Source organism: Gymnogyps californianus, chromosome 18 (assembly GCF_018139145.2).
Source record: "Gymnogyps californianus isolate 813 chromosome 18, ASM1813914v2, whole genome shotgun sequence".
NCBI lineage: Eukaryota > Metazoa > Chordata > Aves > Accipitriformes > Cathartidae > Gymnogyps > Gymnogyps californianus.
Window position 1 is genome coordinate 6,892,616 of NC_059488.1, and position 23,658 is coordinate 6,916,273.

Sequence of the window (23,658 nt, forward strand, 5' to 3'; positions counted from 1 at the left end):
CCAGGCGCCCGGCCGCCCGGAGAAACACTACAACCTCGACGTGTGGGGTAAGGGCCGCTGTGATTGAAATAGCCCACCAGGGGCAAATACAGTGTGTGTGTGTGTACACGCACATACACGCTATACTATATATCATTCGTTTATATGTATAATACGTACCTGGGGTAGTTGACTGGCTTGGAAAACACGAAGCCCAAAATACTAAAGCTCTGCAAAACGATGGAGGTGGAGGTGGTAGGGAATCCCCGCCAGAACAGGGGTCAGAGGGGAAAAAGCCAATGTTTGCATGAGTCTTGGGGGGAGATTTCAGTGACGATGCAAAAGAGGTGTCTTTCCAAAATTTGGGCAGGAGAGTGAAGGGATTTCTCTGCCATTGCCAGGACTTCTCTGTCCTTTCTTTGCACTTAGTCAGTGTGGCGGTCGCTGCAGGTATCGTCCCCCTTATCTCCTCCTGCCTGAGCTGGGAGGATGTCAGCAGTCGTTCCCCGGCCACTGCCAGGACGGGCACCGGCTGCTTTCGCTCACTCGATTTGAGCATCCTTGCAGCCTCCCGGCCCGTTCAGCACGTCCGCAGCGCTGGGGGCTGAGCCAGGGTCTGGCTTTTCTCCGGGATGCTCTCGGCCAGTTGGTGGAAGTCCTGCAGGCAGGTAGCCAGGGAGTGGAGAAAATCCAGTTCTCCTGATCCGGGCTTGTTCCTTGTTCCCTTCCCAGGGAAACGTTTGCACGTCTGGCGTCCTGGCTTGGGTGGATTGTTTGGGTTCTGCTGTTTTTGTTTTTCAGGGGTTTCTGGGTGTTGGGGTTTTTCTTCTACAAATTTATATCCCTCATGGGAAGGAGTTACCGTTTTCCAGCCAGCTGTATTTATGAGCAACTGAGAACAGCATCCAATAATGGAAAGAGTTAGGTAACCTTCCCAGCGAGCAGTGCTACCTAATAAGGCTGTGTCTGGCCAACCTGGGCTTGGCCTGCCTGTGTGGCTGGCGCAGGATGCGCGGTCATCCTCTGCTGTAGGCCACGTGCAATTAAAAGCATCACTTGCTTAATAGCTGGAGAGTCAAGATTATTATTTCCACATGGAGCCAGTGCAGGGGAGGCTTGCTGGTTCTTTGTGTGGAGCCCAGCGGAGCTGCGGGTGGTGTGTAGCCAGCAGGATGGAGCTCCAGTGGGGAGCTGCCCCTCTCCTCTCGTTCGGTGCCATCGGTAAGCTGCTCCTCTCCTCTCGTCCCCTGCAGTGCCCCCGTCCTTCTCCTCAGCAGAGCCTGCCACCGTGTCCGTGCTGGAGGGGCAGTCCGTCAGGCTGGCCTGCAAGTGCCATGGGATTCCCTTCCCCACCCTGAGCTGGTGGAAGGACGGTAGGGTCCTGCTGCTCAGCCTCATCCCTCCCCACACGTGCTGACCCACCAGAAAGATGTTGGTCTCCTTGGAGAAAGATGTGCTTTATGTTGAGCAGTATCCAGCTTCTGGGTGGGAGCTGGTCCTGCTGGGAACCTGAGAGGAGGCTGCTGTCCCCTTCCCCGGGCAGGCGAGCCCCTCTCCACCCAGCCTGGGAGCCCAAAGCTGGTGTCCACGGGAGGGAGCACGCTGTACATTGAGAAGGTACGGCTGGTGGACGAGGGGACGTACACCTGTGAGTGCAGGAATGCCGCCGGCAGCAGCAGCAAGGAGCATTGCCTGGAGGTGCACGGTGAGCCGGGGGGGCCCAGAGACACAGAGGACCTGTGGGGGTGTCTGAAGGTGCCATGATCTCTCTCAATGCAAGGTCCAGCTGGACCCAAAAGCTCACAGCCATTGCCTGCTGCGTTAGGTGTTTTGGAAAGGATGCTGCTAGCTGGGCTAGCTTTGCCCCTCCAGCTTTCCTCTTGACTCCAAGCTGGTTGCAGCTGACTTTCACTCCAGCAGCCCAATTGCACTAGTTGCACCCGCTCACATTTGCTTCGCCCTCCTGCTGCCACCATCCAGACCGATGGCGTTTGTATATCCACTTGCATACGGCCAAGGGAGTTGCTACAGCGTCACCTCCACCCTGTGTCCCTCTGCCCGCAGCGCTGCCGAGGATCCAGGGCAGCAGCAAAGCCCTGAGGAAGGTTTCTGTCATCAAGGCCGGCGAGACGGTTTTGGAGTGCGAGGCCGTGGGGACGCCACCGCCCACGGTGACGTGGATGAAGGATGGGCAGCCCGTGGCCGGCGGGGACGGGATCCTGCTTATGGAGCAGGGGAGGCGGCTGCGCATCCCCAAGGCAGAGGTGGCCCACGCAGGACGCTACGCTTGCCTGGTGGCAAACGCAGTGGGGCAGGAGCAGAGGGAGTTTGATGTTGCGGTGCATGGTAAGGATGTGGGACAAGGGCTGGTGGCTGGGGGCTATGGATGCAGGCAGGCTCAGGAGGGCGGTGATGTCCCACTGCACGTTTGATGCAGCACAAGCGCAGAGAGCAACCTGATGTGGAGTAGATCTTGGACAACCCAGCGCATAGAAGGTCTTGGGTCAGAAGGGGTATGCTCCAGGCATAGCTGTAGAACTGGCTCCATTAGGCAGGAGTTTCTTTCCAGGGTCATCAGAACAACCATCTCACACTTTACAAAGTCATCTACTTCCCAAGGAGCTGGGGAAACTTTATGGGTCAAGGTACCAAGCACTTGAGCTGAAAAAGGCCTGAGGTGGCTCAGGGCATGTGGCCAGCAGGGTGTCACACCTGTAAGCATGGGCTTTGGGGTGCAGGTAAGTGGCACATACTTGCTGTGGGTCACCTGTCCCATGATGCTAATGGTCCTTCTAGGCTTGTGTCCTCAAACTGTACAAAGCAGGAGGGTGGGAACAAGCTGGGTTTACCCAGTTTACCCCTTTGTCTTCTTCCTTTGCTGTCTTGGCTGCTTTGCAAACGGGTGTCCACCCTTTTCTGTGTCCCCAGTTCCTCCTGAGTTCATTCAAGGATCAGGATCGACAACTAACGTCAGCGTCTCTCTGCAAGGATCCCTGACACTGACCTGTGAGGCCACTGGCATTCCCCTGCCCACAGTCACCTGGTCCTGGAACGGCTCTCCTGTCACCCCCAGCGAGCGCACGCGTGTGCTTTCAGGTCAGGGACGAGGCATGGATGCTGTGGGAGACGACGGCTTCGGGAACACATTTTGCCCTGATGCTGATGGGTTTAAACACGGTGGAGCTCCAGCCCCACAGGAGCACTGCCGGGATGGGCTGGTGCCTGGATCAGGGCCCTGAGACCTCTCTGCTCCATGCTTCCAGGGGGCTGGCTGCTGAGGCTCACCCGTGCACAAGCCCAGGATGGTGGCCACTATTCCTGCCTGGCCAGCAACATAGCTGGGGAGGCCAGGAAGCATTTCTACGTGGAGGTCCTAGGTAAGGAGGGGTCCTCTGTCTGCTGCAGGACTCCTACTGGGATTTCAGAGCTTTACCCTTGCAGGAACAGGCACAAGTTAAGACTGGGCATGGTGGGAGATGCAGTGCTGGAGTCCTTCATGCCTTAGTATGTGAGCTCAGAGGCTCAGCGAAGCTGGCCAGCTGCTGAGGTCCCCGGTGGCTTGTGTTCCTAGTTCCTCCCCACATCGAGAACGCGGGTGAAGAAGAGACCATCAAAGTGCCCGAGGGTCACCCTGTCACCTGGTCCTGCCTGGCTGCGGGTGAGCATCACGCAGGGAGCGGAGGTGGCGTGAGCAGGTGGGAGATGGGGCCTGGGGACAGCCAACCTGAGTCTCCCTTTGGGGCTTGGAGCAAATGGACGGCTTCAGTCGATGACATGAGAATAGCTGAAATCGGCTGAAGACCTTTTTTGGGATAGTTCCTGGCTTTGCAGTTGGGCTGTCCGGGAAGTGCTGGGGAGGGGGCGCCCACGCAGGGAGTTTGTTCCACAACGTAAGCTCTGATCTTTCCCAAATGGAGCTAAAATTCCTCTAATCTGGTTTCTCCTTCAGTGATGGGAATAATTAATCATCTCCTACTCAGGACAGTTTTCTTTCGTCTTGCTGGCTCGTCCAGCAGCCTCTAAAAACCTGATCCAGATCATGATAATTTTGGATTTGGGCTGATGTCCCTGCTTCCCAGAAAAGCTCCGGCGCAGTGACCCTGGTCAGACTGTGCTCACGCATGGAAAAACTTTGCATGAAGGCCAAAACCTGCTTTCCACCCCACACAGGCAACCCCCAACCTAAGATCACCTGGCTGAAAGATGGCCACCCTCTGCCCAGTGGAGACACCTTCTCCATCTCTCCTGATGGCTCCATGCTCCACATCCCCCGAGCCTCCCCGTCTGATGCTGGCCGCTACTCCTGCACGGCCTCCAGCTCTGTGGCAAATCAAACCAAGCACTACCTGCTAGATGTTTTGGGTATGAGATGCCTTCGGATGGAGGCAGAGTCTCAGGTGTGAGCAGGGGACATGAACTTAGAGGGTTTTCTAACTGCCTGCCCCAGGTAGGTGGTGAGGATCCCTTAGTCCTACAGCCAGCAGCATGGCATGAGGCCCTGGACCTGCCCCAAAGCCCTTGTGAGACCTGTTGGAGGAACATAAAGGGTCCATCTAGTGCAGGATCCATCTCTGATGATGGCTTGTGGGAAGGGGGAGTGTGCCTTCTGTGTCCCCTGTGGTTTTGGAGGGCAGCAAGACAGGGCAGCATCTGAAGCTGGGCTTGTGTTGTACGTGCTGTGCATTTCACATGCTGTGGTCAAGTCCAACTCCCTGAACTCTGATCATGCTCTCTGGTGGGGGAACAAAGAATTGGGAAGCCTAAGTGGGTGCTAATGCTGATCTGCCACACAAACACATCTCTGCAGCCAGTCCTACCTTTGCTGGAGATGCCCATGATGCTGCTGCAGAAGAAGTCATAGTGATCATCAACAACCCCATCTCCTTGGTCTGCGAGGCTCTGGCATACCCATCTCCCAACATCACCTGGCTCAAGGATGAGGTTCCCCTCAAAGCGTCTAGAAATGTCCTCCTGCTCCCTGGTACTGTGCTGGTGTCCACTGGCTCTGCATGACTGTGGTGGCCCCTTGCTGCATGCCTGGGGGAGTGGGAGCAAGGCCTTTTCTTGGTCTGGCTATGGTCCAGGGCAGTGGGATGGTGAGAAGTCATCATCCTGCAGGACCTGAGGGGCTCAGGCCATCAGGTGGATGCTGCTCTTCCATGTGCTGCATCATCTGATAATAGCTAGAGCCTCCTCAGCAGCATCAGTGAGACAGCACTAGCTTTTATAAGCCTGGAAACTGGGCTCTAGAAGAGCGTTAGACCCCCTCAAGTCAGGCTTGCAGGTGATCAGCAGGTCTCTTAAGATGCCGCCTTCTGCTGCATGGGGATAGACAGCTGTGGCTGTGAGCAGTGACCCTCTCAGGAGACTCCTTTTGCCCAGGTGGCCACGGGCTGCAGATCCTGAATGCCCAGGAAGAGGATGCGGGCACGTACAGCTGCATTGTGGCCAGCAAAGCCGGGGAGGCCGTGAAGAACTACTCCGTGAAGGTCCTAGGTGCGGGAGCTCTCCATGTCCTTCCTAATTCCTGCAGCGACCCCACCACTGTAACCGGGCCAGTGCTCCTTCCTTCCCTTCCCATGCCTTCATCCCGAGGAGCTGCACCTCATGCAGCTGGTGCTCAGTCACACACGTATCGGCACATGGCCCCAAAAAGCCTCTGGTCTACCCTAGGGAGGGCAAAGGGGTCATAGACTCATAGAATGGTTTGGGTTGGAAGGGACCTTTAAAGGCCATCTAGTCCAACCCCTCTGCAATGAGCAGGGACATCTTCAACTAGATCAGGTTGCTCAGAGCCTCGTCCAACCTGGCCTTGAATGTTTCCAGGGATGGGGCATCTACAACCTCTTTGGGCAACCTGTTCCAGTGTTTCACCACCCTCATTCTAAAAAATTTCTTCCTTATATCTAGTCTAAATCTACCCTCTTTTAGTTTAAAACCATTACCCCATTTCCTATTGCAAGAGGCCCTGCTAAAAGGTCTGTCCCCATCTTTCTTATAAGCCCCCTTTAAGTACTGAAAGGCCACTATAAGGTCTCCCCAGAGCCTTCTCTTCTCCAGGCTGACCAACCCCAACTCTCTCAGCCTTTCCTCACAGGAGAGGTGTTCCATCCCTCTGATCATTTGTGTGGCCTCCTCTGGACCCGCTCCAACAGGTCCATGCCTTTCCTGTGCTGGGGGCCCCAGAGCTGGACGCAGTACTGCAGGTGGGGTCTCACCAGAGCGGAGTAGAGGGGCAGAATCTGCTCCCTCGACCTGCTGGCCACGCTGCTTTTGATGCAGCCCAGGATACGGTTGGCCTTCTGGGCTGCGAGCGCACATTGCCGGCTCATGTCCAGTTTTTCATCCACCAGTACCCCCAAGTCCTTCTCTGCAGGGCTGCTCTCAATCCCTTCATCCCCCAGCCTCTATTGCGCCTGGGTCGGGGCAATCCCCAGTATCAGGACCTTGCACTTGGCCTTGTTGAACCTCATGAGATTCACATGGGCCCACTTCTCGAGCTTGTCCAGGTCCCTCTGGATGGCATCCCATCTCTCAGACCTGTCAACCGCACCACTCAGCTTGGAGTTGTCTGCAGCCTTGCTGAGGGTGCACTTTATCCCACTGTCTATGTCACTGATGAAGATATGAAACAGTACTGGTCCCAATATGGACCCCTGAGGGACACCACTTGTCAAGGGTCCATCTGGGGGTGTTAGCAGCATCATGAGGTGCTGCCTGTTGCTGATTAGGGCACAGTAAGGATGTTGGGGACTCTTCTTTTATCTCAGCTGTGTCATCTCTCCCCACTAGTTCCTCCTTGGATTGCCAGAGATGACTCTCTGGGGGAATTTGCCGTGAAAGAGGTGAAAACCAGGGTCAACAGCACGGTGATGCTGGAGTGCGAGACCTGGGCTGTGCCCGAGCCGACCATCCGGTGGTACAAGGACAAGCAGGTGAGGTTATAACTGCGTCCAGGGGGGAGCTGCTGGGTTTGGGAAACCTCCCAGGTGGATGGAGTAGGAGGATTTTATCAACCCTTTATATGGCTGGCTGGGCTCTGTCCCATTCCCACGTGTGTAATCCTCTTCCTGCCCTTCTGTTTCTTCTGTGCCTTGGGGCTGGGGTCCCTGTGCAGCTCCTGGCAAGCACCGGCCACCTCCAGATCCTCAGTGAGGGGCAGGTCCTTCAGATCAAACCAGCCAGTGTCTCGGATTCGGGGCACTACACCTGCGTGGCCACCAATGCTGTGGGCGAAGATGACAGGGACTTCATCGTGCATGTCCAAGGTGAGCCCTGGGCAGGCAGCCAGCGCCCAGAGCAGCGGGTGTCTCAGTAAGAGGAGGGGTCCTTAGTGGGGTCCCTTGTGGGAGCAGAGCAGGGTGAGCAGGAAGAGAGCTTGTATCCGCTGGAAAACAAGCATCTCTTTGGCCCTGGTCAGGCCTGGGCAGATGCTCTGGTTGCACCTGGGGGTGTGAGTCCCCGTTCCCCAAAGCTGACCACAGCCTGTCCCCGCAGTGCCACCCCTCTTCCAGCAGCAGACAAGCCCTAACGAAGCCCTCGAGATCTTCTACCGGGAGGAGGACCAGGACGGGGAGGTGACGGAGCACCGGCAGGCTGTCCTCGACCAGCCCACCGCACTCTACTGTGATACCAATGCCATCCCACCCCCCGGATCACCTGGTACAAGGATGGGGAGCCCCTCTCCCCCAGCCCGGGGGTGCTGATCCTGCTAGGTAATGGGCATGGACCCTTACTGTGGGGTTTGGGGGGGTTTTCTGCAGCAGCTTTGTGGGTTGAGAGCATCCTTAGCATGGAGGAGGTTGGATCCTGTCCCCTTGCTCCTGCCAGCATGCACAGCACCCGTGGGAGCTGCAGGGTCACTGGGGCTGCGTAGGGGTCTGTGCACAGCGAGGTTGGAGGGAACCCTCCCTGTCCCCTGCTCCAACCCTGTCCCGCGCCGCAGGGGGCCGGGTGCTGCAGCTGCCCACGGTGCAGGAGGAGGACGCAGGCAGGTACACCTGCGAGGCGGCCAACGCGGCGGGACAGGACCGCCTGCACTACGAGCTGGAGGTGCTGAGTGAGTACGGGGCCGGGGCGGGGAGTGGACGGAGGTGTGTGGCAGCCCTGTAACCGCCTGCTTCCAGCTGCCCCGGCCATCCACGGTGGCACGGAGGACCTGGCTGAGGAGGTGACGGCCACCATCAATAGCACCGTTCGCTTCAACTGCGAAGCCACTGGGCACCCAGCGCCTGCGGTGTCCTGGCTCTGGAACGATGTCCCCATCATGGTCGGCCCACGGCACCAGCTCCTGGAAGGCGGCACGGTCCTGCAGGTCGGTGTTCGCCTGGGCAGGGTGGCTGTGCCGGCAGCAGCGGGGGGGGGCACGGGAGACACTGGGTGGAGGGGATGGGGCACTCTTCCCTCCCCAAGGAGGAGGCTGCCCTGGTCTTGCCAGGTGCCGAGGTCACTGTGGGACCCCCAGCAGCTCCCCAGCTTGGGGCAGCCCTCAGCGGGGCTCTGCTCCCCCTTTGCAGGTGGCTGCAGTGGAGGTGGGTGACACCGGCAGCTACACGTGTGTGGCTGAGAACCTGGCCGGGTCAGCTGAGAAGCACTTTGCCCTCACCGTGCAGGGTAAGGCATCCCCAGTGACCCTTCCCTAGGTTGCTGATTTACCCCTCCTCCTCCTCCTCCTCCTCCTCCTCCTCCTCCTCCTCTTCCTCCTCTTCCTCCTCTTCCTCCTCTTCCTCCTCTTCCTCCTCTTCCTCCTCTTCCTCCTCTTCCTCCTCTTCCTCCTCTTCCTCCTCTTCCTCCTCTTCCTCCTCTTCCTCCTCTTCCTCCTCTTCCTCCTCTTCCTCCTCTTCCTCCTCCTCCTCCTCCTCCTCCTCCTCCTCCTCCTCCTCCTCCTCCTCTTCCTCCTCCTCCTCCTCCTCTTCCTCCTCCTCCTCCTCCTCTTCCTCCTCTTCCTCCTCTTCCTCCTCCTCCTCCTCTTCCTCCTCCTCCTCCTGCTCTACCAGCTGGAGTCTCCCGTGGCTCCTGAACTGCATGGCTGCCTCCATCCCCTCGTGCTTGTCACACTTGCCTGTGCGAGGAGGTCGAGGTGCCGGCATGCTCTGAGCAGGCGAGATGCTCGGTGTGCGTTTCCTCCTGGGGAGAGCTTGGCCTCCACGGTGATGGTTCCCCTTTGGCACTGTCTTTTGGGGTGTGCTGGAGCAGAAGCTCCCTGGATTGTGGGCACAAACCCTGAAAGGGTCCATGGCATCGTCAACGGCAGCGTCTCGCTGGTGTGCGACGTCCAATCCCACCCTGCTGCGGAGATTGCCTGGTACAAGGACGGCCGCATCCTGCAGCTCAGTGAGGAGGTGGCCATCACCCCAGGTATGTCAGGATGAGCAAGGATGACAGCCTGTCCCCTGGGGCTTGGCACAGCCACTGGCTCTCAATGGTGGGCTCTAACTCTCCTAATCTGCCCTTCTGGATGCTGTACATGGGACTCGAGCTCAGACTTTTGGCTGTACCACGCGCTAACAACTTGCTGCCAAGTGATCCCCTCTGGAGATGACCAAAGGTTGCATCCTGCAAACTCTGTGCTGCCGCTCCCAAGGAGCTCAGCACCCTTTTCTGCTGTGCCCAGTCAGGCCTGGGACCTCAAAGAGAGACTTTGATGGCCAGGCACCTCTTGCATGGAGCTTGGCCAGCTGCTGGGGAACGGGTCAGCTTGCCAGCGTGGTGGCCCAGACCTGGTCCTGCTCCAGCCTGTCCTGACTCCCTGCTCTCTGCTTCGTCCAGGCTCACGGGTGCTGCAGCTCCCTCGCCTGCAGCTTTCCAGCTCAGGCACATACACCTGCGTGGCGGTGAACGTGGCCGGCCGGGATGAGAAGCGCTTCATCCTCACCATCCACGGTAAGCGGCGAGGGCTCGGCCGGGAGCTCTGCCCCCTGAGTGCACACCGAGGAGCTGATGGCAAACACCGGTCTGCGTGTTCCTGCTCACACACCCCATCCCTGCTCCTCCTCCTCAGAGCCCCCGGGCATCGAGGACCCACAACAGGAGACGCTGGACGCCGACATGGGGAGCCCCCTCATCCTGACCTGCCGAGTCACCAGCGTGCCCGCGCCTGCCGTCACCTGGCTGAAGGACGGGAGCCCGCTGGGTATGTGCGCAGGGGGGTGCCGTGCCGGGCTGCCTGAAGCAGTCCTGCCTCACTTTCCCCATTTCTAATCCTGCTGCAAGAGACCCGCAGGGCCTCACAGGGGAGGTGGCAGAGCACGAAGGGGCTGGCATTTTCCCTGCATGTTTTTGAGGCATCAAATTTGTTCCTGAGGCTGAAGCAACAGGATGTGATGGAGGGATGTGGGGGTGAGCTCTCTGGGTACCAGCCCTTGGGGTACCTGCTGGGACAGGGGTTTGCCCCCAAACTAGTGGCTCTTTTCTCCTGCAAAGCTCCAGTAACGCACAGTGCAAACACCCTGCTCTGCAGAGCCCCGACCTCCGCTTTAACAATGTCCGCGAAGTTGTGTCCTGGGGGTGGGATGCGGGGAGCACGACAACATGGCTGGGGAGGGCTTGGCGGAGGAGCGCTGCTGCAGCCCCCTTTGCCCCATCTCCTTGCAGAGAGCAGCCCAGAGTGGGGCCTGGTGTCGGGGGGGGGCCAGCTCCAGCTCAGCCCCCTGCAGCCCTTCCACCAGGGCCGGTACACTTGCCTGGTGCGGGGCCCAGGCACAGAGATGCGCAAGGACTTCATGGTGCTGGTGCGAGGTAGGGCTTCCCTGGGGCAGCGGGGGTCCCTGCGGGCCCTCCCTCGGAGGGGAGCCTTCTTCCCCCTCCTCTTCCTCAGCCTCCCTCTCTTCTTGGTGCAGTGGCACCCCAGATCACCAGTGCGGGGGTCCCCAGTGAGCACACCGTGCTGGAAGGCAGAGGGGTGAGGCTGGAGTGCCGGGCGGAGGGGCAGCCCACCCCCCAGATCTCCTGGCTGAAGGACGGGCAGCCCCTGGGGCTGCAGCCCCCTTCACACGCCCGGTGAGTCTGGGGTGAGGGGGACCACCCCGTGGGCTAGCCGTGGCACAGCCCCATCTGTGCCTCAGTTTCCCCGTGTGCGAAGGAGCGGTGCAAGGCAGGCTGAGCTCTGCTGCTTCTCCCCCCGCTCCCTGCTTGGGCTGGGACATGCTTGTCCTAGCTGTTTGCTGAGGAACGTCACCCTGGGTTAAGCCCTGGTGTCCTGGATGGTCCCTGTCACCCTGCCAGGGTCCCAGTCACCCTGGCAGCGTCCCAGCTGCTGCCCTGGCCTTGCAGAGTGCTCCAAAACCTGCAGCCTGGGTTGCAAATGAGCACAGAGCATCTCTGCTCCATGGGCATGTTAGGGATGGACATGCGGGTCACTGCCCTGTCCTCCCTGTGCAGGATGTCCCCGGACGGCAGCTCCCTGCTCCTCGAGGGGCTCCAAGCCGCCGACTCGGGGGCGTACACCTGCCTGGCCCGAAACAGCGTGGGTGAAGACGCACGGCTGCACACACTGAGCGTGCTAGGTGAGCGGGGCCGGGGCCCACGGGGCAGCACCAGGGCCACCCACCCCCGACAGCCCCGTCAGCCCCTCTGTCCCCTTGCCCAGTCCCCCCCACCATCGAGAGAGGCGCCGATGACTCGGAGGTGGTCCGTGGCGTCCTGTCCGCAGCGGTGACACTGGAGTGCCGGGCACAGGGGTCCCCTCCCCTGCACGTGAGCTGGCTGAAGGACGGGCTGCCCCTGCGCCTGTCCCCTCGTGTCACCCTGCTCTCAGCTGGGCACGTCCTCCAGTAAGAAGCAACCCTGGAGTGATGCTCGGCCACAGGCTTTGGGGCTGGTACCCAGGTTTGTGTGCCGGGATGGCCACGGCTGCACCCCAAGGTGGCTGTGTGTCATCATGGAGACCTTGGGGGCAGGGGGGGACCCAGAGCTGATGTCTCTTCCCCATCCCTATGCCCTGCTCCATGGGGTAGGATCTCCCAGGCACAGGTCTCTGACACCGGGCTCTACACCTGCATCGCCTCCAGCCTGGCAGGGGTGGCCGATCGCAGCTTCGTCCTGCAGATACGGGGTACGGGGCAGCCGGGGATCTGGGGAGAGCAGAGCGGGGGGGACCTGACCGCCAATTTTGCTGGCAGAGCACATGTTGCGCTTTGCAGCCCCATTTCCAAGCAGGCTCCTGAGCCATCCCTTGGCTGCCAGAGTGGGCTCGGCGAGGATGGAGCAAGGCAGGATCAGCCTGAAAGCAGTCCCAGAGCACCCTGCAGGGAGCCACCTCTGGGTGCTCGCAGGACACCAGGGAACTGCCAAACCCATCCCTAGTGCCTGGGGACGCAATTTTGCTCCCACAGTCCCCCTAAAGGGAATCCTTCCCTCCCCAGTGCCCCCCGTCCTGGAGAGCTCCGAGAGCAGCGAGGAGCAGATGGTGGCCGAGGGCTCCGATGTCACTTTCACCTGCGAAGCCACCGGGTCCCCAGCACCGGTGGTGACCTGGCTGAAGGACGGCGAGCCCCTGGGGTGGCAGAGCAACCAGGTGCCTGGCAGCCCGCGGCTGAGCCTGACGGCCGTGGGGCTGGCCGACGCAGGGGTGTACTCCTGCCTGGCAACGAACGAGGTGGGGGAGACCAGCAAAGCCTTCCACCTCCTGGTGATGGGTGCGTGTCTTCCCCCGGGGATTTGGGAAGGGCAGCTTAGTGAATTTTTTGGGAGCAACGAGGGGATGAGCCCACCTGCCTCACCGTGCGCCTTGCAGAGCCACCCCGAGTCGAGGCTGCATCCCATCCCACTGAGATGTCCATCACCGCAGGCACCCCGCTAGAGCTGACGTGTGTGGTGATGGGCAACCCCATGCCCACTGTCACCTGGGAGAAGGACGGACGGCTGCTGGCAGGGCCCTGGCTCGTGTCAGGGAATGAGAGCACCCTCCACATCGAGACCACTAAGGTAGGGGCTCCTGTTTCTTCTCCCCACCTGCATTTTCTTTTTGTGCCTCAATTTTTCCCTCTTCTGGCTTTGTGTAGGTGGCCGATGCTGGCTTGTACACCTGCCTGGCTGCTAGCCCCGCTGGGGAGGACAGCAGGAGCTTCCACGTCAGCATCCAAGGTAGCGTGGCCCTAGCAGTGCAGCGAGGAGGGTGCTAGCAGGGGGTGCTGTGGGGTGCTCTGGGGGAGCACAGAGCCAGAGCATCCCCTGCATCCCTCCTTGGGATTGCTGGGGGGTGGATGGGGAGAGCGGTGGGGGCTGCAAGTCTCCAAAGAGGGGTCTGGAGCACAGCGTAATGGTCCTGCAGAGCGGGGGCCTACACATGACTTATGGGGACAGGTATGGGGGTGCCCAACCCATGTAGCACCCCCTGACTCACCTGGCGCGTGTCCCACAGCACCTCTCAGCATGGCGAGCGTTGGAGACACCCCCAGCATCACCACTGTGGCAGGGGGGCAGCTCATCCTGGAGTGCCCTGAGGATGCCATGCCGCCCCCCCACATCGAGTGGCACCGGGAGGGCTCCCCGCTGCGGGTACGTGTGATGGGACCTGGGACGGTGCACGGGCAGGGGCTGAGATGCACCTTCACCGGCCCCGTTAGGCTCGCGGTGGGGGCGATGCAGGGAGGGAAATCTGCTGACGGGGGCTCCCGGGGGACGTTAGGAGGATGCCCGCAGGCAGGTCCTGGCCGAGGGGCGCTTCCTGCAGATCCGGGCCGTGGGGGCGGCGGACGGTGGGGAGTACAGCTGCAGGGCCACCAACGCACTGGGGGACAGCAGCCTGCGTGTCCGGGTGGAGGTTCACGGTGAGTGCCGCCCTGCCATGGGGCTTTGCTGGCGGTGAGTGCCGGCTCCTTCCTCGTTAGTTCACGAATGTGCAATATTATGGGGTGTCCTATGGTCGGGGTAATGGGAAGGCAGGGCTGGACGGTGCCTAGCCTCCAGTGCTGGTCTGGGCTGACGTTCTCCGTCCCCTGAGCCCTGTCTCTGACTTTCTGCGGTGCCGGCCGGGTGCTGCCGCAGTGGCCCCGGAGATCCAGCCGGGCCCCAAGGAGGTGAGGACGCTGCTGAACGGCTCGGCGGTGCTGCCATGCCGGGCGGAGGGGTGGCCCGTGCCCCGGGTGACGTGGCGGAAGGATGGCCAGCTCCTACCCCTTCACAGGAGCAACAGGTACAAGGCTCTATGCGTTGGTGGCACTAAGAGCTGGCTCTTGGATCATCAAAACACATCCCTAGGTGTTTTGGCATGCCTGGGGCAGAGACAGCACTCTTCCCCTGTGAAGAGCTGTGCTCTGTCCCCACACCAGCTCAGTGGACACGTGCCACATATGGCTGCAATGGCACTTGCCACCTTCCCAGCCGCCTGTCCCCATGCATTGCAGCCCGGCTGTGCAGACCCCCCACAGGGCTCCCTTGCTCTCCCTCCCCAGGCTGCAGCTCCTGCCAGGCGGCTCCCTGCAAATCAACCACGTTCAGGTCCAGGATTCGGGGTATTACCTCTGCATGGCATCCAGCCCCGCCGGCTCTGACTGGCGAGGCCTGGACCTCCACGTCCTGGGTAAGCAGAAAAGCCAGACGGATCCCTCCTGGGCTCACCCCTCTGCAACCCACCACTGCTGGGCTGCTCTCGTAGGTGCAACGATGTGCTGCTGTCCTCTGCTCATCACTGCCATGCTCTTCCGCAGTCCCTCCCGCCATCGCCCCCGGGCCCTCCAACCTCACCCTGCTGGCTCAGCAGCTGGCCACGCTGGGCTGCGACGCCTGGGGATCCCCCGAGCCCCACGTCAGGTGGGAGAAGGATGGCCGCCCCCTGAACCCACACCTCCCACCCGGCGCCTACAGGTACCCGCAGCACCGGCCACCTCGCCCACCGAAGGGTCCCGCTGTAGGGTGGGATTTGCCTCTCCTCTTGCTGCTCCCCATGGGACAGGGGCTGACCCCCATGCATGCTCTGCCCGCACAGCTTGCAGCCCTCAGGGTCGCTGCTCATCACCAACCCTGGTCCCCGGGATGAGGGGCGGTTTGAGTGCATCGCCACCAATGCTGCCGGAGAGGCACGCAAGGTCTTCCTCGTGTCCGTCCACGGTGAGCTCCTGGGGTCTGTGGGTCTTGCCGAGAGTGGCTTTCCCAGGGTCTGTCACCGCTTCGGGTGTGATGTTGGGTGTGCTCCAGCCCCCATGGGGTTGGGTTCTCTCTCAAGGACTGGGCATGGGTGTGGGCAAGAGGGGAAATAGAAATACCTGTGCCCATGTGCGTGGGGATGGAATCCCCTTCACCGTTTGCCATGCAGCCCTGCTCACCTCCCTCCCTCACCTCTCCAGTGCCCCCTACCATTGCCGATGACTTCACGGATGTGGTTGTCACCCGGCTGTCCCCCGCAGTCCTCACCTGCTATGCCTCTGGCGTGCCCACACCCACGGTGTCATGGAGCAAGGAGGGGGCTCAGCTGGGCAGCCGAGGAGTGGGCTACCACGTCCTGCCCACAGGTACAGGCACAGGGCAGTGCAGCCCCGGCAGGGTGATGGGTCCCTGCCAGCTCTCCTGCTGCCTCCCCTCTGCCTGATGTCTTCCCAGGAGCCCTGGAGATCAGGCAGGCGCTGCCTGCACATGCCGGCCGCTACACCTGCATGGCGAGGAGCGCTGCTGGCACAGCCCGAAAACACCTCCGGCTCGTGGTGCACGGTACGTACAGCTCCCGGGGGTCTTGCTCCTGGGGGTCCTGCTCTCTGTGCCTTGGCCCACCTTGGGGGAGCCCTGGTGGGCAGCGCTTCCCTGCTGCTCGCAGAGCCCCCCGCCTTGAAGCCCCTGCCTGGCATGGTGATGGTGATGGTCAACAGCAGCGCAGTGCTGTCCTGCGAGGCAACAGGGGTCCCCCAGCCAGAGGTCACGTGGCAGAAGGATGGTGTTGGCATCGCCGGAGGTGAGCGGGAGCCTGCTGGAGGCTGGCAGAGCCCGTGCTGCCTGCCAGCCTTTGCCTGGCGGGAGATTTGGGTGCCCAGGGGTTGTAGGCATCCCAGCAGGGTGCTGGGTGGCACTGTGCATGGGTCCTCCTGGCTCCCAGCAGCTGTCTAAGCTGGGTGCAGCGGCCGCTGGAGCCATTCCCCGGAGACTCCCCAGGAAGGGACACTTCTGCAGGGGAAGCAGTCCCTGCGCACCGTCTATCCGCGCCCTGGCACGGCTGCGCTGCCCTGTCCTGCCCTTCATTCCTGCCCATCCCCGCAGGGCCTGGGCTGAAGGTGCTCCCCAACGGGCAGCTGCATCTCCTCCGAGCCTCCCCAGGGGACGCAGGCACCTACCTGTGCGTGGCTCGCAACCCCTCGGGCACCGCTGCGGGGAGGACTAGGCTGATCGTGCAAGGTAAGGCAGTGACTGGGACCCCAGCGCTCACCCCCTCCTCTGCTCACCTCCTTCCCTGGCACCTTGCAGTGAAACGTGGCTGTCAAGGTGTAAGCAAGTCCCTGCCCTCCTGCCCCATCCAGTGCCCCCCATCATTGCGGCTGGCCCCGCGGAGCTGGCTGTTCTGGAGGGGCTGGAGGTGCTGCTGCCCTGTGCCGCCCGCGGCGTCCCTGAGCCTCGTGTGTCCTGGAGCCGGGAGGGAGCCCCGGTGCGGGGTGGTGGGGGGAAGGCCACCATCCTGCCCTCCGGGGAGCTGCTGCTCCGGGATGTCCAGGTGAGCACCGTCCCCTCCTGCAGCCAAGCTAGCTGTAAGGTCAGAGAGCTGAGAAACAAGCGTCTTTTGCTGCTGAAAAGAAAGCCCGGGTTGTTCTGTACCCTGTCGTGTCCCTGGCTGCTTTCAAAAGTGTTTGGTAGAGGGAGAGCCCTGTGCAGGCCTTTGCAACAGGCTGGCGGGTCGGGGCAGTGTGGGTTTGCTAACATGGACCGGAAAAAGTGGCTGTGGCCGAGCTGTGGCTTTTTGGGTGCACAACAGCCAGCAGAGCCATAGCCCAGTGAGCCAGGGCTGCAGCTGGACCCCAGACCCAAGCTGACCCCCTCTCGTCCTTCCCTTTCCCCATGCAGGAAGGGGATGCCGGGAGCTATTCCTGCACTGCGGTGAACTCGGCTGGGAGGGCTGTCCGCCAGCTCTCCCTCTCCATCCACACCCTGCCCACCTTCACCCGCCTGCCCGGAGATGTCACCCTGAGCCGGGGCGAGAGGCTGGAGCTGGTGTGTGCTGCCGCGGGCAGCCCCCAGCCCCGTGTCTCCTGGACGGCCAACGGGCAGCTCGTCACTGGTGCGTGGGCAGCCCTGTGCCTGGGCAAGGGGCAGAGGATGCTGAGCTTGGGGGGAGGATGTGATCCTGGTGCCATCCCAGTCCTTGTTCCACCTCTCGGGGTCCCTGGGGTGCCGGCATCTCTGACTATGTGGGATTACAACCAGCTGGTTCCCCAACCATGCTTTTTGGGGGGGTTTGCACCCCGCAGATGGCGTGTCGGGGCGGAGCGGCCAGAGCACACTGCGGCGAGAGGCAGCCACCCGCGCTGACAGCGGGACCTACGTCTGCCACGCCGAGAACAGTGCTGGTGCCATCACGACCACCGCTTTCGTCTCCGTCAGAGGTAGGTGCCGGCAGGGAAACCAGGGTGCCCGGCCAGCCCCCCTCCTCTGCCACCCATCTTCCTTTCCCAGAGGCACCCATCATACAGGGGGACCCCAGCACCTACCAGGTGGAGCGCCCCGGGAGCGATGCCCTTCTTGACTGCAATGCCCGCGGCCACCCCACACCCCTCGTCCGCTGGAGCAAGGACAGGGTGCCGGTGGTGGCCGGCAGGCGCCTGCGCCAGCTGCAGAACGGCTCCCTGGCCATCCGTGCCGTGGGGGTGAGTGGGGCCCGGGGGGTGCTGGTGCATTTTGGGGACCTTTTCACGGCAAAGCCAAGCACTGTGCTAATGCTATTGGTACTGCTAGAGCACCGACGTGGGGCACTACTGGTGCACAGCGGAGAATGATGCAGGCACGGCGGTGAAGGTTGTCACCCTGGCCCTGCAGAGTGAGTGCTGCCCCCCTTTGCACCCTCCTTTTGAGGGACTGCAATTCATGTCACCCCTCAGCCCCCCGGACCACCCCCGACCCCAGGGGAATGGCCCCAGTACCGCTGGGATGCTGCGGCACTGCCTGCATCCCTCTCCCTGCCCAGGTGCCCCCACGGTGGCGGTGACGCCACGAGCGGTGGTGGTGCGTGCCGGGCAGCGGGTGCTGCTGCACTGTGCCGTGTTGGGGGAGCCCACCCCCTCCGTGGAGTGGCAGCGGGATGGGGAGCCGCTGCCCGAGGGTCCCCGCGCCCGCGTCCTGCCCAACGCCACGCTGCTCCTGCCCGCCGTCAGCCACCGTGACGCCGGCAGCTACTCCTGCCTCGCTCGCAACGCCCTGGGGTCTGCCATCGCCCGTGCCTCCCTGGCTGTCCAAGGTGGGTGTCTGCCTTGGGGTTTGGGGGGCTTCTGGCTGGCTCGGGGGGCTGGGGCTGCCCACAGCACTGTTACACCCTGGGGTAAGACCTCCTACGCGGTGGTTTGGAGGGATGTTGCCTTTCGTCGCTTGCTCTAAACCCCTTGATTCATACTCTGGTTTGCCCTCTCCTCTCTTCCACTGCTCATCTGAAGGTCTAAGCCCAGACAAACCCTTACCCTAGCAGCCGCCATGTGCCAGCCCATGCCCCCGCTCGCCTCCCCTCAGCCTTCCTGCATTTGCTGCCCGTGATTAAATTCCCATTTCCCAGGGGTTCTGCTAAATGTACAGGCACATCCTCTCCCGCTGCCTCTCGGGGAGCAGAAGGCCAGGCTGGCTGGCAGTGCGGAGGAAGCGCCGGGTGCCCTGTGCGTCCCCTGCGTGGCTGCTGGCGCTTTGCTGCCAGGCGTGCCGGAGGAGAAGCAAATAAAAGCTTGGGGCTGCGGCCAGGACCGTGGGGGTTGATACAGAGCAGGGTTTGGGGGGTGTTTGTGCACGTCAGTGTGTGTGAGGCATGGGGCCGCGCTTGCAGCATCCCATGGGGTGTTTGGGGCTGTGCTTGCAGCCGGGTAGGGACACTGCCTGCCTTGCTCTGGCTGCCTTCGCCTCCAGAAAGTGAGATTTTCTTGACACACAAATTATTGAGGGGAGACAGGGAAGCACCCCGCTTTCCCACGGGAGAGCAGCCCCAACGCCACTGCCCCTGTCCCTTTCGCCCCAGGGGAGCCACGCCGGGTGCGGGGCAGCCTGGTCGGCGTCATCAACGCCCACGAGCTTGGCGTCACCACCCTTGATGCCAGCGTGCTGGATGACCCACGCTCCGGCATCGCCGCCATCCGGAGCAGCATCGGCAGCATCCCACCCACTGTCGGTAAGTGGTCACCCCCGCCCTCACCCCAGGGAAGATTTTGACCTGTATCAGGTGAAAAGCTTGGGGGAAAGATTTTGCTCCAAAAGCCGCATGCCACGTCTGTGTTGTGCCCCATGGGTGAGCAGGGCCGGGGTGGTTATGGAGGGCTGGGTGCCCCCTTAGGAAGGTGCTGGCTCTGCGGTGACACCCTTTCTTCCCCACCCCTAGGGCCCCTGATGCGGGTGCTGGTTGCCATCATCGCCCCCATTTACTGGTCCTTGGCGCACACCGGCGGGGATGCCCGGAGCGGGTTCCTGCTCACCCGGGGCACCTTCCGGCACGAGTCGCAGCTGGAGTTTGCCACAGGTGAGGGATGCCGGGGGCCCCAGGCATGTCGGGGGCTGCGGAGCCTGGTCCTGCCTGGCTCAGCCTCCATTTCCCCCATACGCCATCTCCGGGGACTCAGCCCATCGCTGGGCTGAGCTTCACAGCCGGAGATGGAGCTGCGTTTGGGGGTGCCATGGGCTGATGCTCACCGCTCCCCACCCTGGCAGGGGAGCTCCTGCGGGTCACCCACCTCGCCCGGGGCACGGATGCCGCCGGCGCTCTGCTGCTGGACAGCGTGATCGGCGGCTCTGTGCCGGAGAGCATCGGCAAGGCCACGGTGCTACTGCAGGTGCCGGGGCTGCCCGTCCTCCCCGCGGGGCCACGACTCCCTTGCTGGGAGCCTGGGAGGGGGGTGTCCATGGCCTGACCCCCCTCCCTGCCTCTCCCTAGGACTTCAGCGAGCGCTACGTGCAGACGGGCATGGGGCGGCTCTCGGGGGACTCGCTGCAGAGCTTCCTGTGGGACGGGCACATCATCCGTGCCCACTGCAATCACACCATCGTGTACGACCCCCCTGCGGGCCTGCAGCCCCCCCGGGTGCAGCATGTCCAGGCCAGCGCCGTCAAAGCCTCCTACGACCCGGCCTCAGAGGAACTCAGCTTCCAGCTCCGTGCCTCACTTGATACAGGTAACGAGGGGATTCCCGGGGATGGGGATGGAGATGCCAGGATCCTTTGTCAGTTCTGGGTGGCTGTGAGGGTGCAAAGGCCATGTCCCTGCAGTGACATGTCCCTTCTCATCATCTCTGCTTGATTCCCAGGGGCTAATGGAGACCAGTGCCCACTGGGATTCATCCTGGGCCCTGGGCAGCTGTACTGCATTGGTACGGACCCTTCCCGAGGGGAGCATGAGGATGGCGAGGGGCACCTGCTGCATGGTGCCACCTCCTCGTCCTCCCAACCCCATCCCCTCTCCGTTCCCCAGATATCGACGAATGCGCCGAGGGGTCCCACGCCTGCCGCTACAACCAGCTCTGCCAGAACGCCGCAGGGACCTATCGCTGTGCCTGCCCTCCTGGCTACCACTCGCTGGGTGCTGGCTGGCCATGCTTGGGTACCAGCTGGGGTCTCAGGGGACATGTCCTTGGGCGCAGGGCCACGGTCGTTCCCCTGCCCTGCTCCAGCCTCAGTTTCCCCATCCAGCTGCAACTCCCTGTCTCTTGCCTCCCCCAGATGTAAACGAGTGCCTGCAGTTTCCTCCACCGTGTGCCTTTGAGTGCCGCAACCTGCGGGGCTCCTACGAGTGCCTGTGCCCCCCCGGCAGGACCCTGCTGCCGGGCGGAGAGTGCGGCGCAGCAGGGGCGGACGGAGGGGGCACAACGGGCAGCACCCCCCGGGACCCCCCCCTGCGCTGGCTGGGGCTGCGCAGCCGCCCACGGGGACAGCCCTACGCTCAGCTCGCCCTCCGCCGCGTGGCAAAGGCTGCAGGGCTGGGTGCCCGGGGTCCCCCCTGCCCCATGGGCTTCGTCAAGAGGAATGGTACCTGCACCGGTGAGTGTGCGTCGGGGAAGGGCTTTGCAGGGAGTTTGGAAGCCACTTTGTGCCCAAAAGGCAGCTCCTGTGCCTGTTGCTGCTCTGTCTCCCATTTTGTTTACAGCCCTGTTCAGGGGGTCGGGGTCTCCCTGGGCTGTGCCAGGAAGGGGAGGTGAGAGCCAGGCTGCCCCAGGGCAGCGGGCACCGGAGGGGACTGACTCTTCCCTGCTTGGCTTCACCCCTCTCGCCCTGCAGACCTTGACGAGTGCCAGATGCTGAACCAGTGCCAGCACGAGTGCAGGAACAGCCTGGGCAGCTACCGCTGCGTCTGTCCCCCCGGCTACCAGCTGCTGCCCAACGGGAAGACCTGCCACGGTCAGTGCCGGGGGGATGCCACTGCCCTGGTGGGATGCCTGTGTTCCTCGGGGTGTGAACCCAGTCCCCACGGTGCCCTGGATGTCATCCCTTTGGGGCTGCAAGTCTTTCTCCTTCCAGGGGAGGGTTGTTCCCAGGCTCAGCACCCCACCAAGCCTGGGTGCTTTTGTCTTGTTGCCCCAGTGTCTTGAGAGCCCAGGCAGGGGGTGGGAAGGTGGGGGAGCTGGTGTTTGAATCCCCATCTCAGCCTGGGGCACATGGGCATCCCAGCACCCTCAGACCCGTTCCCTTTCTGCCCACAGACGTGGACGAGTGTGCGGAGGGCACGATCCAGTGTGGCTCGAGCCAGATATGCTTCAACACCCGTGGAGGTGCCCAGTGCGTGGATGTGCCATGCCCAGCCGGGTACCGGAGAGGCTCCAGCCCTGGGTGAGTTGTGCTGTGGGGCTGGGGGTGCCCGTCCCGCACTCCTCGTGGCACCGTGGACCCAGGTGTCCTGGCCGCTCCTGACACACTGCCGCATCCCGTGTCCCCCCCCCCACCCCCGGCTCTCATGCAGGGTATGTGTCGGTCGCTGCACCCCAGACTGCGGCTCGGCTGGCCCCCCCACGCTGCAGTACCAGCTGCTCACCCTGCCCCTCGGCATCGCTGCCGGCCGTGATGTGGTGCACCTCGCCCCGGGCGCTGCCCTCCGCCACCGCCCCATCTTCACGCTGCTGGAGTGGGAGCCCGGCAGCCCCTTTGTCCTCCGCACCGAGCAGGGCCGCGGCATCATCTCCACCCTGCGCCCACTGCAGGACCCCGGCACCCACCGCCTCAAGGTGCAGGCGCTGGCCCCGGGCGGGCAGCGGGCACCCAGCATCTTCCTCCTCCTCATCTCCGTCTCGCCCTACCCCTACTGACACAGCCAAGGGACAGGATGGGACACGGGGTTATATCTCCTCCTGTCCCTCACCACCGCACCGGTGGGGGCACGTGGCTCAGGGAGAGCTGAGCTTGCACCATTCCTCTCCCCACCCCGGACACCCCCTTGCCCCCCAGCAGCCCCTGCCTGCGTTGCCTTCACCCAGGGCCAGTCCCTGACTCAGCAGGGCCCTGGGGGGGACAAGATGTCCCGCCAGCCTCTCGCAATCAGGTTTTGTTGCAACCCCGCAATTCGCACTGGCAGCCCTGGAGCAAACACAGCTCTGGACGGCCTTGGCCACGACCGGCCCCCAGATGGGGGGGTGGATGAGTTGGGTGACAGCAGCCGGCAAGGGCCCCACCGGGGTGCAGGGTGTGATCCCCCGGGGCGGGGAGGGCGCAGGGCACCCTGACATTAACCACGTATTAAATTGAAATAGCCTTGTGTTCAATTTTTTTTTTTTTAATCCACTTGGTTTCTGTGTACACTTATTTATTTATGGTTTTGTTCCAAATAAAGGTGTTCTGTGGCTAAATATCAGCCGTGCCTGAAGAAAGCAGCTTCCTTCAGCATGCAGGAGGGGGCTGCCCCAGCAGCAGCCCGGACTTCCCAGGGCTTTGGGCACCTCCCTGCGTGGCCTTGGACCATAGAAGGGAGATTGTCTGGATGTGGTAACGCTGGAGGGCCAATGTCCAGCATCTGAAGGTCCAATCCTGCCCCAGTGTCAGGTCCCTCGGCCAGCGAGAGCAGGATGCGGCCTCTCTGCACATGGTGCAGGTGGAGGCTGTTCCCAAAAAGCCGTTTCAGTCCTACTCCACCGTGTTGGCTGGAGGGACGGGGGGTGCTGGCCCTGAGGACCTGAGCCCGCGTGTCTGCAGGTTTGGGCCATTGGGTCTGGTGATGGCTGTGCACCCGGGTGAGGGTCCCGTGGTTGGAGCCCATTACTGGAGCTTGCTCTTACTGTACCCACGCGGGGGCACTGAGATGCCCCCAAAAGGCCCTTGGGGTTAGGGGTTCCCCATCCCTCCCCAGATCTGCTGCTGGTCTGGGGTCCCCTGGCACATGCGAGGGGGGAAGGTGGTTTTGCTGCAGCTCCCACCTTCCAGCTTTGCCTCCTCATGGGATTTCAAATAAATTCAACCTTCCCCTCTCCCGCTGTGCCGGGGAGCAAAGCCAGGCGGTCGCAGAGCAGCCGAGCACCGGCTCCCCTCTGCCCCACCACTTTCCCATCCCTCGGGGCAGGCGGCTCTGCGGGGTCCCCGGTGGGGTGCACCCCCTCGGTGGAG

At 62.4% G+C, this 23,658-nt stretch overlaps 1 protein-coding gene across 1 annotated transcript in view; it reads left to right on the top strand.

The window, feature by feature from the left end:
• HMCN2 (hemicentin 2) overlaps positions 1-22,906 on the top strand; it is a 38,892-nt gene extending 15,986 nt beyond the window's left edge. The window contains 53 exon segments of the mRNA XM_050907859.1: positions 1,233-1,352; positions 1,523-1,684; positions 2,044-2,325; positions 2,908-3,075; positions 3,243-3,356; positions 3,551-3,637; positions 4,150-4,341; positions 4,787-4,960; positions 5,362-5,475; positions 6,772-6,914; positions 7,097-7,247; positions 7,477-7,629; positions 7,632-7,694; positions 7,925-8,038; positions 8,106-8,293; positions 8,496-8,592; positions 9,175-9,336; positions 9,748-9,861; positions 9,980-10,111; positions 10,573-10,716; positions 10,818-10,977; positions 11,359-11,483; positions 11,567-11,750; positions 11,934-12,031; positions 12,342-12,614; positions 12,713-12,903; positions 12,981-13,062; positions 13,340-13,476; positions 13,607-13,748; positions 13,966-14,113; positions 14,373-14,500; positions 14,628-14,784; positions 14,906-15,027; positions 15,264-15,428; positions 15,517-15,624; positions 15,728-15,862; positions 16,165-16,299; positions 16,422-16,612; positions 16,960-17,173; positions 17,364-17,498; positions 17,569-17,759; positions 17,848-17,929; positions 18,077-18,346; positions 19,106-19,255; positions 19,463-19,600; positions 19,789-19,910; positions 20,012-20,249; positions 20,382-20,444; positions 20,546-20,674; positions 20,794-21,111; positions 21,349-21,468; positions 21,771-21,897; positions 22,028-22,906. Coding sequence (XP_050763816.1) covers positions 1,233-1,352; positions 1,523-1,684; positions 2,044-2,325; positions 2,908-3,075; positions 3,243-3,356; positions 3,551-3,637; positions 4,150-4,341; positions 4,787-4,960; positions 5,362-5,475; positions 6,772-6,914; positions 7,097-7,247; positions 7,477-7,629; positions 7,632-7,694; positions 7,925-8,038; positions 8,106-8,293; positions 8,496-8,592; positions 9,175-9,336; positions 9,748-9,861; positions 9,980-10,111; positions 10,573-10,716; positions 10,818-10,977; positions 11,359-11,483; positions 11,567-11,750; positions 11,934-12,031; positions 12,342-12,614; positions 12,713-12,903; positions 12,981-13,062; positions 13,340-13,476; positions 13,607-13,748; positions 13,966-14,113; positions 14,373-14,500; positions 14,628-14,784; positions 14,906-15,027; positions 15,264-15,428; positions 15,517-15,624; positions 15,728-15,862; positions 16,165-16,299; positions 16,422-16,612; positions 16,960-17,173; positions 17,364-17,498; positions 17,569-17,759; positions 17,848-17,929; positions 18,077-18,346; positions 19,106-19,255; positions 19,463-19,600; positions 19,789-19,910; positions 20,012-20,249; positions 20,382-20,444; positions 20,546-20,674; positions 20,794-21,111; positions 21,349-21,468; positions 21,771-21,897; positions 22,028-22,370 — 8,195 coding nt within the window. The 3' untranslated portion in view covers positions 22,371-22,906.
• The last annotated feature ends 752 nt before the right edge of the window (positions 22,907-23,658 follow it).